This window comes from Artemia franciscana, chromosome 11 (assembly GCF_032884065.1).
Source record: "Artemia franciscana chromosome 11, ASM3288406v1, whole genome shotgun sequence".
Taxonomy (NCBI): domain Eukaryota; kingdom Metazoa; phylum Arthropoda; class Branchiopoda; order Anostraca; family Artemiidae; genus Artemia; species Artemia franciscana.
In genome coordinates, this window is record NC_088873.1 from 2,043,938 (window position 1) to 2,060,978 (window position 17,041).

General features: G+C 35.4%; 1 protein-coding gene across 1 annotated transcript in view; it reads right to left on the minus strand.

The window, feature by feature from the left end:
* LOC136032674 (FAS-associated factor 1-like) overlaps positions 1–17,041 on the minus strand; it is a 127,620-nt gene that overhangs the window by 54,460 nt on the left and 56,119 nt on the right. The window contains exons 10-12 of the mRNA XM_065712967.1: positions 13,299–13,435; positions 10,484–10,646; positions 4,311–4,428 (exon numbers count right to left, since the gene is read on the minus strand). Of these exons, the coding sequence (XP_065569039.1) occupies positions 4,311–4,428; positions 10,484–10,646; positions 13,299–13,435 (418 nt within the window). The remainder of the gene's footprint in view (positions 1–4,310; positions 4,429–10,483; positions 10,647–13,298; positions 13,436–17,041) is intronic.

Below are 17,041 nucleotides of genomic sequence, written 5' to 3' on the forward strand. Positions count from 1 at the left end.
TACTTCCGACGACCACTTCGATCTTACGGCTCCAGCTTCCCCGGCAAATTTTCAGTCAGTGTTCTATCTTTGACCATGCCTGCAGAAGCCTCCCTATAGTTCAAGGCCCTCTTTGAATATTTGGCCAATATTTTTCTTCTACCTCCCGGATGTCGTCTCCAAGAGGATGGAGGCTCGCAGTTGAGGACGTCTCGACATATCGTTCCTTTGGGGTTACGTAAGGTGTGGCCGAGGAGCTTGAGCTGACATCTTTCGATGACGAGAGACAGCTCTTTAGACGGGACGAAACGGCTTCTTAATTCGCTATTGGCAATTCTAGACCAACCACTGGTGCGGAGTATACAGTGAAGCTCGAGCCTCTTCTGCCTTCAGCGACTGAAATCAGCTGAGATCCAAACATAGCAAACGCTTCTCCTGCATCCCATCGCGTTTATCAAAGTGGTGTATCTGCAACATTTCAATAATAGCTACTCTGACACATTCAGAGTTAAAATTTTTGTTTCTAGAAGGAATCAGGGGGGGATTTGACTTCTCCGATCTGCCTTAGAAATTCTGTGAATCTGTATCGTGAATCTCTGTGGGATTTTCTTGCACAGTGGAACAGCAAATTAAATTGAAAGACATTTTGTTTGCCCACGTTATCAAAATATATAACGACTGTGGATATCGAGTTGAAACTTAAGAGGTGCGTTGACATTTAACGTTTGGAAGAGGGAATGAGAGGGCCAAGACATTTTATCTCGGAAATATTGGTTCGGCTGAAAACTGGCCATACTTTTTTTTTTAACAGCATGAAAGTTTATGTCCGTGAGTTCTTGCGTAAACCAGGACCCTTATGTACAGAAAAAACTTTAAACATAACCTTGTTTTATCGCAAAACGGGTCGAGTCTCACTTTTTGGTTAAGCCTTGACCAAAAAAATTTACCAGACAAACGACACCCCAAAATGACATCCAAAAATGGACCTGTAAACTTCGTGTCTCTATTCGGCTTGAAAAAAAAAACTTGGTGTGCCCATACGTACCCAAACTTGGTGTGCCGAACTTGGTGTGCCCATACGCACAACGGAAAATTGAAATTAACTTTAACTGTATCGATCTATAACTCCCAAAAATGGACCAAATTTTGATTTGTCTATAATAGCCTTGGGACTTATAGGGTGTATACAGGGCTAAGTAAACCTTAATGAAAAAGGCGTTTTAAAGTTAGGTTGCATCAATATGTGACACCTGAAACAGAACTAAAAGTTCGGTTTTCTCTGATTGGCTTAAACTTACAGGGCATGTAGACTGGACCATGGAACGTCACCTTTCTCCAGCGAGAGATGACAAAAAAGTTAAACAAAAATGGGTTGTGTCAATTTATGACACAAGCTAATCTAATAAAAATCTCAAAATTTTTCTAAGAATTCTAAAAGTCTAAAAAAAGAATCCTAGAAATTTTTTTGGCGTAAACTAATCTAAAAAATCCTCAAGATAATTTCTAGAAACAAATCCTCAAAAAATTTTTAAGAAAAGTTCTCAAAAATATATTCTAAAATACCGAATAAAAAAAAATTGACTTAAGCTAGTCTGAAAAAAATCAACAGGGCATGTAGTCAGGGACAATGGGATCTCATTGAAGACAAAATTAGTGGAAAATAAACTGTTTGTATCGATTCATGAAGTCGAAAATACAACCAAAGGTTATTTTTTTCTGTTAGTTTTGCAGCTTGCTGGGCATACAAATTCGACAAAACGAACCCAAGAGGAAACCAATAATTTGATTGTATCCATTCCCAGGGCAAGATATCCAATTTTGTTTTTGTGGATATCCTTGAAAATTGCTGGACATGCAGACGGTACTAAAAGAAAGACAGCAGAGGCAAAATTTAGGAAACAAATCTGGTTGCATGGATCCGTAACGTCTGATTTTAAACGGATAAATTTCAATTCGTTTTGATTTTGACTTCATTATTCATTTTACTTTCAGTTGATTTTAGATTTTGTCTATTCATCAATATCAGTATTTGTTGATTTTATGTTTAATGAGATTATTTCTTTTAGTTTCTGTTAGCTATAAATTCAATTCATTAATATTTTTAACCTCTTTTTGTTTTAAGCTTGAGTCGTTAAATTACTTTATTTCTGCTTGTCTTTAGAATTCTGCTTTTTGGGAAAAGCTTTTTATAATTAATTTCTTAAAATGTACAGCCAAGCCATCAAGTGAAATTCATAAATTTAAACAATAGAGAACTTGAGCACTTGTTTTACACTTAGCAAAGCTTTAGCAAAGCACTTGTTTAATTCATCATCTCTTTTTTAAAGAATTTTGGTTTATGGATTCACCAAAAAACAAAACTACGAAAATATCCATACCTCGCAGGAGCTATTCATGATTTTTTTTTTTCAGTGTGGGTCTGATGATACAAAAACCAACAAAAATTCCAAGGGGTAGGGCCAAGATCCCCCCACCCCAAACGTACGTCTCTCATTGCTCTAATAATAGGGCTTCTATGTGTCTAAAAAAAAAAAAGACGACACAAAGCCCAGTGATGAAAAAGTCTTACAGTGTATTGGACCATGTCGGAGAAAAGTAATGCCGGTTCAACTGCCGTAGTTTTTTCTAAATATTTTTCAAGACACTACGGTTAAGGCACCCTCAAAGGAGAGGGGAGGGGTGCAGGCTAACAGGTCCAGTCCCTCAAGAATCAATATTTCTGCGATATCCCTAGAATTTCCTTTGTTTTCCACATAGTTTGCCAGTTCCAAGGGGTTTCACTCGCTTGGGATTAAGTCTCGTGTAAAATGATTTTCAAGCGACTCAACGGTAGGGTTTTCATACATGTTGAATTTGGTTGCATAAATTTTCACTTTTTTTCTCCCTTTCGTAAAAATATACAAATTGTCTAATACTAATAACTTTTGACAATTAGCTTCAAACACATTATGTTTAAGATATGTTAAATTATTTGACTTTACTAAGGCTTTCAAGAGTTCAGTTTTTAAATTTGGTTTTTATGATGAGGGTAGCTCTTCACTTATTGTAAAGGTTTAAAGACCGTGTAATATTCACCCAAGAAAATTATACAGCAACCAGTAGGATATAGCAAGAGTAATCAAAATAAGAAGACTCCACTGGTTCAGTTATACTGTTCAACAGCAACCGACTTCACATACAAAGCAGAAATCCCAAAATGAGAATCCTCATTTTGGGATCCTCGTTTTGGATCCCAAAATGAGGATAACAAAAGAGTAACCCTACGAGTAATCGTATATCATCGCGGGAGTAACCCACACGAGGCTAACATTTCCATTTCCACATTTCTATTTCCAGAGCTTCACTCTTTGATCCATACTAGGAACTTTCTAGTTTTGTTAAATCTTTTTCTTCTTTTAAGCAGAAAAAAAAGACATTAAAAATACCTTGGAGCCACGAAATTTTAGGTAAAATATCGTGGTGGCATCAACACACTAAAAAAAAGGAAAACGTATCCTGTATTCTACAATAGGTTTCACAAGAAAGAAAAAATTACAACCATTTAAACCCTGGTAAAAGCAAAACTCCGAACAGTACCCCCATCCCCCCATGGAAAACTTTCATAGCAGGACTCGTGCATTTAAGTACAAAATATTTCTAAAAAAAGGCTCAAACATTTTCCCAGTGAATTTTACTCAAAAGATATTTCTATTTCTTTTTCGTACAAGATCTTCTACCAAAAAAGAAAGGTTAAGTTAGGGAAGTAGCATCTTCGCCGGGATTTTGTATTTATTGCAGAGAGTATCCGTAGAGGGTAGATATGCCACGTAACAGCCTCTGAAGTTTAATATCTGCCTTGAGTAGAGAATATAGATAGCCTGTTTTAGTCAAAAGCGTTTGAAGCTTAGACATCATTACGATATACAGGAGCAACATTTACATCTACGAACTTAAAATTATTAATTTCACTTGATATATTTAAAGGGTATTACAAAGAGTATTAGATTTTTAACGACGTCAAGTCCGTAGTAGCCACTACGAACTTGACGTCAAGTCAAAGTAGGGACATAGTTTGTAATGGTAACGATGGGTATTTTGGAACAGTAAAAGGTTAAGAAACAAGAAGGATGACGTCATACATAACGCATATATAACGTCATATAGCAGAATATCTGACGCTAAGTACAGAAACCAGTGCTGCCGGATGCATCTAATATTTCCCATTTGTTATTATAACAGTATAAACAGTAACATATAACAATAGCCACGACAAATTTAAAAAAGAAACCGATTATGAAAGCCATGATTTTTAAAACAATAGAATCACATAAGAGTATGAGACATAAGTGTACCTGTTTATCTTGCTCTGACTGCTGTCTTTGTCTTGCTTCCATTTCCACCTTCCTTTTTTCTTCTTTTTCAACCTTCAGTTTCTCTTCAAGTTCTTGCTTTTTGGCTTCTTCTTTTGCCCTAAAAAAGATCATTTGTGTATTAAGGTTACAACATTAGCATCGTTATAAGCATTAAATAAGCATAAACATCCAAAATATAGGGTTTTTATCAGCGTTTTCAGGGAGTAGCTTTTGGAAAAGAGACAAAAGTAAGTATTCAACGAAAGGATAAATAAAAAATCACAATTGCCCCAAATGAAAGCGTACAATTCAATTTAAATTTTTCAATCGACCAGAAGACCTCCAGAGATCAAAGTGGTGTATCTTCTAATTCTTATATGACATTTTTCTCATAGTTCTCCAAGGCTTCCGCTTTCCTGTTTCAAGGAGTTGGATTTGCCCCTGATCCTCGGTCATTTCCTTATCAAACTTGACCAGTCTGTTGACAGTCGTCAACTGGCTGGCCCATTCGATGTGACACAAATGGATTCTGTCACAAAGCAGATGAACCCACTTGAGCAGCCTTATTTCAGCCCTGATTCTTAACTATCTCTTGGTAAAACTTGATCAGCTGGTTGGAAGTCTTCAACTCACTACCCTATTCAGGGTGATACGAGTACAGTTTATCACAAAGCAGAAATACCAACTTCAACGTCATTAATTTCGAACTTATTTTTGGCAGAACCTTTGTCAAATTTGATCAGCTTGTTGACAGTTGTTAACTGGCTGACCTATTCAATGTTGACACAAGTACAGTACTACATAAAACAAACTAGATCTACGTTGCACTGGCAACGTGAGGTGTTGCGGCAACCTTTGTTCAGCTTCACCGAGTAAAATGTTGCGAAAGCAACATTTTGTTTTGTTTCCTCGTTTCAATTAAACGTTGAAGCTGTTAATCTGCAAGTATCTTAAAATAAATACTAGGTACACCAACTCGCAAAAGTTCAAACCCCTCATTGCCACTAGCAAAAGTTGCAAACCCATCATCACTGAAGATGATTGTAGCCTAACAGCCGATTATTATTTACAAGTCCCCTACATGTCTTACCACTGGAACAAAACCGGTCTTACCATCAAATACATCGGAAACAAATAATAGGTACACCAGCTAGCAAAAGTTGCGAACCCCTCATTGCCAAAGATGATTATGAGCTAACAGCCGACTGTTGCTTGCAACTAACTTATATGTCTCACAATTGGTATCGGCTTACTTTTGGTTTCAGTGTGTACCTTACTACAGAAGTTGTCAACCCCTTTAAACTTTCAAACTGGTATATTTCATAAAGTAATTTTTCTACCGAAAAATGGGTGATATTACTTTGATCAGCTCATCAAGAGCTATCGACGGCCGTCGAAAAAAATCGATCTGTCTTAGTTAAAAAGTTGACTTTTTTGCCATAGGCCAAGTTTCTAACGTCACCACTTAGAAAGGAGTAAAGGATAAACTCTAATTTCTTTAGCAATAGGAGAACTTTTAAAGTTTAAGAGGTATATTTGATACCATTTCCGTGTCGGCCTATTTTTGGTTTCAGTATTTACCTTACTGCTGAAGTTGTTAACCCCTTTAAACTTTCAAACTGGTATATCTCATGAAGGAATTTTTGTACCAAAAAATGGATGGCATATACTTTGATCAGCTCATCAAGAGCTATCGACTCCGTGGACAAAAATCTATCTGTCTTAGTTCAAAAGTTGACTTTTTTGCCGTAGGCCAAGTTTCTAACATCATCACTTACAAAGGAGCAAATGATAAACTCTAAGTTCCTTAGCAATGAGAGAAAACTTTTAAATTTTAAGAGGCACATCTGATACCATTTCTCTACCGCAATCCCAAGTGCGAAAAACCGAATGATAAACTCAACTGAAATCACGAACAGAAATGGGTAGAAACAATAGATTTTTGGCCCCAAACAAGAGTTCTACAAAGCTTTCCAAAATGCAAAGTCATATTCATCAATCCAGCCTAAGGTCCGCACTTTCCGTAAAAACCACATAGGTTAGACCCTTGCCACTTTCTAGGAATAAGCTGAAATCGGGTGCTAGGAACAAAAAAAAATAATAAAATAAAAAATAAAATAAAAAAAAATAAAAAAAGTCAAAACCAAAGTGTTGTTCTCGCAACACAATGAGCCAAAAACACCAGAAACAGTCTCCAACAAAGGGCACCGATAATTGCAAAGCCTGCAATAAAGGATTAAACGACGATAGTTGCGCTCTTCTCAGTGACTCTTGTGAACACTGGCTTTGTATTGAGAGCATTGACATGACTGAAATGGAATATCATTTGCTTACAAAAATGACACGTCGCCTTGGTTCGATGTGTTCTTGTCCCGGTGTGGTCGGTTGTGGTCTGTCACTCAAAATAGTTTATCTACCTCCGAGATAAAAAACATTATTAAGAATGAGATCAGATCACCGTTTACTAACATTGAAAAGAAGATTCAAGATAAGTTTGATAAGCTGGTAAAGCCTCTGAGTAACATAATAACAAACATGGGGAAAGACTTGGCCAAATATTTAGTTCAGGACGTGAAAAAACACGCTGAAACCTATATCAAAACTAAGTTTGAGACCCTCAGCCAAAAGCTTCAACAAAATATTAGAGGGAAGCTGGTATCCAACAGTACCCTGGACGATTTTGTCATAAAGCAAAAAAAAACTGACTGCATGGACTTGCCGAAGATCCAAGCTCCACGACAAAGAAACGGCAAACGCAAAGGATTTGAAATTTCTAAATGAGCTTATCCTTCAGAATCGTCCCGTTAAATGTTCGTTCTCTGTTCGACTTGGGGAAGTGAAACCTGAAAAATTTCGCCCCATTCTTCTTTCTTCCTGTCAAATAATCTGTCGAACATAATGGCTATATTTATAGGCTTCGAATTTTCCCATGATCGTACAAACACCGAACTTGCACATAAGAAAAAGTACGATTTTTTTAATTAAAAACTTCAAGAAAAGGAAGCAGCAGGAGAATCAGGTTGAAAGATTAGAAACGGCAAAATGGGACTGGAACTAGTGAAAGTAAATTTTTTTGGTGGGGAAACGATGGAGGGATTTAACTGTTCTCTATACAGACGCAGACTGTTTATCTTCGAAAATTGACGAATTTCAAGTCCTAATATCAACCCTCAAATCCCAAGTCATCGTTATAACGAAGTCACTACCCGAAAATTGTCAACAATCAGATGTATATTTCCAGCTAGTGTGTGATTATAATCTAATTGTCAACAGTAATTATAAGCGTGGAATTTTTATTTATGTTTATACCTCGATGAAGCCTATGGAAGTTAATGACCCGATCTCCTCCAGTATAAGTGAATGTTTAGTTGTTAATGTGAAGGTTACCTGGGTCCACAAGTGCTTTCAACGTTGTAGCCATGTATCGTAGTCCTAGTGCTAGTGAATTGTCTAAATTTAATAGTAAAAAAATATTGCCGTTATTGTCCTCTGTTTCTTTATTTAGATCTAAGTTTCTAGTAGTTGGTGACTTTAACCTACCCTCTATAGATTGGACCTTAAATACAACGCAACATTCTGATGAGTCGTTTGAAAATCAATTCCTATAAATTTTGCAAGAGCATTACTTGCATTAGCATATTCAAAACCCTACTCGTTTGCGGGCAAATTCGACCCCTTCAGTCTTAGACCTAGTAATTGCGAAATCATCTGATGGTATTGCTTATGTTGAGTTTTTGTCACCACTAGAAAAAAGCGGTATTGGCGTATCATTCGGTATTGGCGATAAATTGTTAAATCTATCATTAGGCCATTGTACAAGAATGGCTCAAAGTCCCATTTTAGAGATTACAGACCGATTTCAAATACATCTATCGCTTCCCGTATAATGGAGAAAGTTCTGGTGAGCAAAATTCAGATACATTTTGAGGAAAAAGACTAATGGCATTCAGGTGAGCATTGGCTCCGTAAATGGCGTTCTTTTAACACGCAACTTCTGGATGTGATTAAGGATTTCCAATTGATGGCAGATAATGGTTTTTTGTTTGATTGTATTTATATTGACTTTTCCAAAGCGGTTGGCAAAATTTCCATCGCACTTATAACAAATACATGTCAAACATACAGTATTGACCCGCAAACTGAAGCATGGATAACCGATTATCTTACAAACAGAACCCAAGAAGTTGCGGTAGGTAATGCTTTGTCATCACCTATGTCAGTCATGAGTGGAGTTCCACGAGGCAGTTGTCTTCAGCCATTACTCTTCTGCCTTTTTATCAATGATTCGCCATGTGTTGTTAGGAATTCAACCTTAAAAGTGTTTACGGATGATGCGAAAGTTAACAGATCAGTCATGAATAAACAAGAGATTTCTTTACTTCAAGAGGATTTGGATTCTCTGCGCCGGTGGTGAACGGCAAACTCTCTGTTCATTAACGAAACCAAGTGCAATGCTGTGCACTATTTGCGTAGACTCCTTCAGCATTACCATTATTTCGTTGATGATAAATCAATTACAAGCGTGGAGTTTGTCCAAGACCTTGGGGTTTGCTTCAATTCGAATCTCAAATTTGATAACATGCATCGGATAACACCCATAAGGCAAATTACCAATTATTACGTCTAAAGCGTGCATTTTCTAAGTTCAATCTTGATAGAGACGTGATAGAGCTAACCTAATATATACATTTCGATTTGTTAGGAATATTGATATTACAATTCCAACTCACTTCTTCACTTTTATAGACTATGGTAGTACCCGCCAATACCAACACAAAATATACCCACCATGTTCACAAATAAGATTAGGCCAAAACTCTTTATCTAGCCGAGTGTGGAAGATTTGGAACAAACTTCCATCGAAAACAGTTGTGACTATCACGGTCCAGTCTTTCTAAAATAGTTTAGCCTCTACAGATTTCAATACTAGGTCTTATCACGATCCATTTTGAGAATGTTTTTTTGTGTTAGTTGTTTTTGTGATCAGAATGTTTGCATAGTGTGTTACTTTCATAGATTTGTATGTTTATATTATATTTTCAGTGTTCGTATATAGAATGTATTGTGTGACAGGCTTGGTAAAGCTTACCGCTTTCGGATTTAATAAATAAACAAAAAAGGTTAGACTGGCTACTGCCCCCTATTTTTGCCCTATGTGTGGATGTGTGAATGAGAATTTATTTCATTTTGTACCCAAGTGTGAAGAGCTGTCTGACATGCGGAATGAATGTTTTGGACGAGTGTTTGGGAGTTAATGCTGGTTAATTGAGCGGATAGCTGGGAGGAACGCATGTGCTATTAAACAGCTGTGGAAGTTTCTTCGTTTAGGGATCCAATATAGGGAATCATATTTGAGCGGATAGCTTGTTAGTTTTTAGTATGTGAATTTTCTTTTGATTGGTGTTTTTTGGTTAAAATATTGAACCTTGGTGTGTTTCTTTATTGTGTTTGTGTTATTCTTTGTTCTTTTTCTTTTTTGATTTCTATTATCTAAAGTTGTATTTTGTTCCTGAGCTTTATTTGTAGATTGTATTCTATGTTGCTAGGGCCCGTAGGCTTTTTGCAATAAAATTTATCATATCTATAGCAATTAAACCAGTATTCAGGATTTCATCCGGGTGGCTAAGAAACAGGTATGTTTAGTCATTAAAAATAACGTGTAGGTAAGAGCGTAAATTTACGCAATTTCATAGATTTTCAGAGTTGAGCTTCTCCCATTCTCGGTGTTAAGCACTGGAATCTATAACACTATAGAGGCATGAAAGGACAATATGGCAAAACTAAACAATAATGATGGTCCAGTAAATTGCATGAAAATTTTTTAGTACAGCCATCATAGGCAAATAAAGTCTGCGGGGTGATTTTAGATAGAAAAAAAAAGGCTAACTAACACAATGGAAAATCTTATATTCGAGAAACGATAGTAGAAACTTATTCAAAGGTGGTGCAAATTCTGTGTTGCCTTTTCACGATGAGGTTGGGGCAAAACCTGCTTCGATCCATTCTACCTCAAACCTGCCTCTATTTAAATTCTTTTTGAGTGAGCTAGTCAAAATGGTTTGCATTTTAGTACAAAATAAATAGATATTTTTCTTGGGGTCTGGGTGAAATAGGGCAGCTAAAGTACAATTTTTTTACTCCTTAAATATAGTTTAAAAAATAAATCTACTTACCTATCCGCCAGCAGTGAGGCATTATAAGCTTCTTCTTGTTCCCGCTTAATTATTTCTCTCTCTTCCCGAGCTCGCTCTTCCTCAATATCAGCGGCTTGTTGCCAATTAAATTGTTCATGAACATGCATCAACGTTGTCATCATTTCCTCCAATGTTACACTCCCTTTTGAAAAAGAAAAGAAAACAGATTAAGATTTATCCCCTTACGTTCAGACAAAGGCCAAAGAAAGTTAATTATAGTACAAAATCAAGCCAGTTCCTGGGGAAAAAAGTTAACAAATGTCAGTCTAGCAACAGCACACTGGGTCCAAAGAACACAGAAAACTAATAAGGGAGGAAACTTGAGTTTGCCCTGAGAAATAAATCAACCAGCACCAAGTATCAACACCCAGCCAAATCTTAAGAACCTAAATAAAAATATTGTTGGTAATCCTCTTATTTAATTATTATGTTTTTACTTTGATTTACGTTAAGCCGCAGATAAAAGACTGATGGTTGCTAAAAGGGAATAAAAGACATTTTTCACACAGTCAAAAGAAGCATGACTCACGTCCATGCCCTTAACCCAAGAGTAGAAAATTAAAAGTCCTGACGGTTCGCATTTACTTCCGGGTATGTTTAAGAGTGGGGAGGCTCCGGCTTCATTCTTGGTAAATTGAAGTTTGAGCTCAGAATGTCTGGTGAAAATTTAAAACCAAACCAGGGCTAGTTCCATACTGCGTGCCCTTTTTCGCACTACAAAGGAAGGTGCTCTGTGGCCACACTCAGGGTATACTTCATTGTTTCTTTGTCTATTATCGCAGATCCTTCGCGCACGAATACCAAATCTCAATAAGTGGATACGTAGTCACGAATTCAGGGGAAGGGGTTGCAAGGTTTGAATTATTTTGTATAAACTGAATATAAATCTCAAAAGCGTGATTTTAGAGTCAAATGTTCCTGTGGAAATTCTAATTTTCCTTGACACACTCCTCAGTGCACATGAGTTCAAACAATTGTTCATATACAAAATGGGAGAGGGTATGTCTAAGCCATATTTTATAATGAATATTTAGTGACCTGCTTACGTTGAGCGACTAATGATTTAACTACATTTTCAATAAAACATAATAGATACAGTTTAATAAAAGATAAATGAAAGGTAAAAATAGTGCTCTCTCTTTTAAAATTTCTTTTCAGGGGAAGTTTACAAGCTCTAAGACTTGTGGAAAGTCTACCTGTTAATTTTTGAAGTCATAATTAAACTTATACCAAGAGTGAGGGAGTTAAGGAATGTAGATTTCCCATTCTGAGAAGTTTCGGAGGGTTTGACCCATTAAGACACAAAATTGTCAACAATTAAGACATTCAAATACAAATTTTCAAAGCATTATCTCTATTACTTAGAGATGTTCCAATCCAATCATTTAAGCTTTGTCTAAAGGTGGCCATAGCCCTTACTACTTCAACATCAATTTGCGTCTTTGAACTTAAAACGGACATCCTAATAGGATAAAATGTGCAGAGTTCAGATTTTATTCACCAATAAATACGAAATGGAAATACAACACTCTTATTCCCCCTTGAAAGGCTCCATAGCCAGGGATACAACGGGGACACAAAAAAAATACAATATAGTAGGGCAGATAGATTAGGGGCAATGTATTGAAAGACTTAACCAACTAAGACCTTCCCATGATAATTTTCAAATTATTACCTCTCCTTGGGAAAAGTTTGTTGATCCCTCCTATTTAAGCTTTACCTCAGTGTATGTATTGTCCTCATGCTTTACATTTATTAATTAGCGCCACTAAGCATAAAAGAGGCACCCCGATATGAACCAATGTTTCGTTAGAAATAGATTTGATTTGTAGATAGCTTATATATATTTTGAAATTAGAAAAAGTTTTCCTAGCCTGTTCTTCTAGCCATGTTTATTAATGCAGTTATGAACAAATGTGTCAGAAGTCCGACTTTATCAAAAACACGTAAAAATAAATAAATTTCAGAACACTTAAGACCTTCAAATACAATTTTTTAAAGTAATAGATCTCTCCCTTAGAAAATGTGTTAATCCCTCTGGCTAGGCCTCATGCTTTACGCTTTTATCAAATTTCTTCGTAATTTGGGCCTTTAAGCTAAAAAAAAAAGCATTCCTAATAGGTATGAATATGTTGGAAGGCCATATGTAGGGATAAAAAGTGTTGGTTGGCTTAACCCAGAAAGACTTAATGAAAAAGGCGTAAAAATACATAGATTTCAGAAAACTTAAGATCTCTAAATAAAAGTTTAAAAAAACAGATACCCCGCTTGAAAAATTTGTTGATTCTTGTCAATAAACCTTCACTTCGGTATACCCAAAACCATCATGCTTTACATTGTTTTTATTTTTTCAATTTTTGTCTTCAAGTTTAGAGGCATCCTAATAGGAACAAATGTGCAGAAGGACAGATGTACGGAGAATGTAAGAAGTGCACAAAGGCTTAACCCGCTAAGACTTCACGAAAAAGACAGAAAAAAATAATACAGCATTACAAAAACAAAATTTCAAAGCACTACCACTCTCTCTTCGAAATTTATTTAATCCTTCTATTGTACCTTACCTCAGTATACCAAGGATCCTCATGCTGTACTTGGTTTGTTTGTTGTTTTTTTTTTTTTTTTTTTTTTTTTTTTTTTTTTTTTTTTTTTTTTTTTTTTTTTTTTTTTTTTTTTCTAACTGAAGCAGTCATACAACTAGAGAGAAAGGCTTATTACAACTCTTTCAGCACATCATAATTTTTTTATAGAAAATATTAGCAAAAAAAGAAGTTAAAACACAAAGAAGAAATCTTACCTTGTATCATACTAATATTGTCAAATGTTGACCTAATTTTATTAGCAACTAAGAGCAGGGGTAATCGTTCTACATCGACTAATTTTATCGCATGAGCTGTTGAACTGTCGAAATATTCGGCAATCATGTCAATTAACCTGCAATAAAACATATCTAGTAAGAAATTAAAAGCTATAGTTAATTTAAGCATGAAATTATGAAGTATTTTGTAAATAATGAAGATCAGCCTTATTCTAATTCAAATCTAGGCCCGGCCTAGAGGTGAACGTAAGTAATTATCTCTATCAACCTATCTTAAATTTCACCATAATTTCCACAACCACTGATGCTATTAAAGTTTTCGCTGAAAAATAAGCTACTGGAAACAGGCAGTCACCATATATTTCCTGAAATATCTTTAAAAAAATTCACTAGCTGTATTCCCGGTGAGAAACAAAAATCTATAATGGATATAACAGTGAAGCCAGGCCTGTATCCAGGATTTTTGCTCGGTGAGAGTTATTTTTTCGGAAGGGGGGGGGGCAAAAGGGCTTTAAAAAGCGTAGGTCAAAACGCCTAATCCCCCCCTGGATACGGACTTGAGTGAAGCATAAAATAGTTAGAAATCAAATTTATTTAATTTTGATTCTAGCATCAACCAACAGGTGGGCGCAAGTACTAATCTGAGAAATTCCCCTATATATCCTATGTACAATATATCCTATATCACACATTGTCGGTAGTGATATCAGGTTTAACTGTGGCCATAAATGAGCAAAAGTAATTAGGTAATTCTAAAAACCTTTTTTTTTCGTAAAAATAAAACAAATAATCTCTCCATTCCCAAAGACAACTACACCCTCAACGGAATACTACGCACCACAGCTTTTGGCTTATTTTTTCCATGAAGGGATAAATCGGATAGCCCGTATTTATTCACAATATGAAGAAGTTGAAATCTCAATATCGCTCTCTCGTTCTTAACAAACGTGAAAATAAACTCCTTTCTCGCTCTTGACAAACGACAATCTTGAATTTTGATTGTAAGTTTGATCAAACAGTTCGTCGTAACGAACTGTAGCATGGAGCGACCCGGCTCAATAGTAACCAAAACTCTAAAAAATGGAATTTTTATACCAATAGCTACATCAAAAGAATCGCATTTTAATGCTGATTTTAAATATACAAGTTTCATCAAGTTTAGTCTTATCCATCAAAAGTTACGAGCCTGAGAAAATTTGCGTTATTTTAGAAAATAGGGGGAAACCCCCTAAAAGTCATAGATTCTTAACGAAAATCACACCATCAGATTCAGCGTATCAGAGAACCCAACTGTAGAAGTTTCAAGCTCCTATCTGCAAAAATGTGGAATTTTGTATTTTTTGCCAGAAGGCAGATCACGGATGCGTGTTTATTTGTTTGTTTGTTTTTTTGTTTGTTTTTTTCCCCAGGGGTGTTCGTTTCGACCCAGTTGTCCTAGAATATTGCGAGAGGGCTCATTCTAACGGAAATGAAAAGTTCTAGTGCCCTCTTTAAGTAACCAAAAAAATTGGAGGGCACCTAGGCCCCCTCTCACGCTAATTATTTTCCCAAAGTCGACGGATCAAAGTTCTGAGATAGCCATTTTGTTCAGCGTAGTCTAAAACCTTATAACTATGTCTTTGGGGACGAATTACTCCCCCGCAGTCCCCGTGGGAGGGGCTACAAGTTACAAACTTTGACCAGTGCTAACATATAGTAATGGTTATTGGGAAGTGTACAGGCGTTTTCAGGAGGATTTTTTGGTTGGGGGAGGGGGTTGAGAAGAGGGGGATATGCTGGGGGAACCTTCCATCGAGGAACTTGTCATGGGGGAAGAAAATTTCCATGAAGGGAGTGCAGGATTTTCTAGCATTATTTTAAAAAAAACAATGAAAAAATAAATATGGAAAAGTTTTTTCAGCTGGAAGTAAGAAGCAGCATTAAAGCTTAAAACGAACAGAAATTATTACCCATATGAGGGGCTCACCTCCTCCTCATACCTTGCTCTTTACGCTAAAATATTTTTAATGATTTCAACTATTTATTCTACGGCTTTTGTGATTCAGGGGTCATTCTTAATGAATTGGGACAAAATTTAAGCTTTAGTGTAAAGAGCGAGGTACTGACGAGGGGGCGAACCCCCTCATATATGTAATAAAAACATGAGCATCAAAAGTTCTTTACGTAAGCTAAATTATAAGTTACGTATATTTTTACTAATAAAAGATTCGTAAAAAATTAAACGTTCTAGTTGCCTTTTTAATTAACCAAAAAATCGGAGGGCAACTAGGCTTCCTCCCCTGCTCTTTTTTTCTCAAAATCATTCGATCAAAGTTGAGAGAAAGCCATTTAGCAAAAAAAAAATAATATGCAAATTTCGTTTCAATTATTCCTCTGCGGAGAGCCAAAATCAAAACATGCATTGATTCAAAAACGTTAAGAATTAAATAAAAAAACAAGTTTTTTTTAACTGAAAGTAAGGAGCGACATTAAAACTTAAAAACGAACAGAAATTACTTCGTATATGAAAGGGGCTGCTTCCTCATCAACGCCCCGCTCTTTACGCTAAAGTTTTTTACTGTTTTAAAAATAGAGTTAAGAGAGAGTCAAACTTTAGTGTAAAGAGCGGGGCGTTGATGAGGAAGCAGCCCCTTTCATATACGAAGTAATTTCTGTTCGTTTTAAGTTTTAATCTCGCTCCTTACTTTCAGTTAAAAAAACTTGTTTTTTTATTTAATTCCATTTAAAAAGCGATCCTTATGTTGGATTTTTAAAAACCACATTCCTAAATTAAAATGGAAAAAATGTCTCAAATCAAGAACATCAAAAAATACAGAAAATGTTTTGGTTTCAGATAACTTTTCAGTCTTCCTAAAATAAATGAAAAACTTGTCTCAAATCAAGAAAATCAAGATATACAAAAAAGTTTTAGTTTTAGAACGCGTTACTGTCTTCATATATTTTGTAACTGTTTAACCAAGAGCTTTTAAGTCATGACCGGGTTTAAATGTCAGTTTTACGTCATGACCGAGTTTTTACGTCATGACCGCAGCAGGTGTTTATATTATGTTAAGAAATTTCCATTTTTTAAGACGTGTTACTCTCATTTTTAAGGCGTAGCCTATATATAGACGTTATAATTTTTAATATGTTTATATATAACACTATTGTTTTTAATAATTTTTAGTTTATAAGATTTATAATTAGATTTGATTTAATAATCAGCTTAGATTGATCAGCAGCCGTTCATTTTATGTAAACAAAATTTCCGTTTTTTTGAAGTAGGAACACAAATCTGATTTATTGCTTTTTACTGCATTTCGAGACTCTTACCGCATTTCGTTTATTATATTTCTATTGTTAATTGACAATTATTTTTTATTTTTTGGTATCACAGAAAATTCAGGAAAACTGGTAAAATAGCATTTTAGCACATAAAAACGTTCAGGGATCCAACTACAGTATACTGATAAAAATATATGAAGTCCGATAAGCACTTGAGGGAAACTGCACTGATAAAAATGGCTGGGGGAACAGGATACAAAAACTTTTTCTAATTTCAAAATATATATAAGCTATTTACAGATCAAATGTATTTATAAATCTTATAAACTAAAAATTATCAATTATAATAATTGTATAAACAAACTAAATAAAATTAGTTATAATAAAAATAATTAACATATAAATTTAATATTTAAATAAACAATTACATATAAATAAAGTCTAAGAATAAAGCAAAC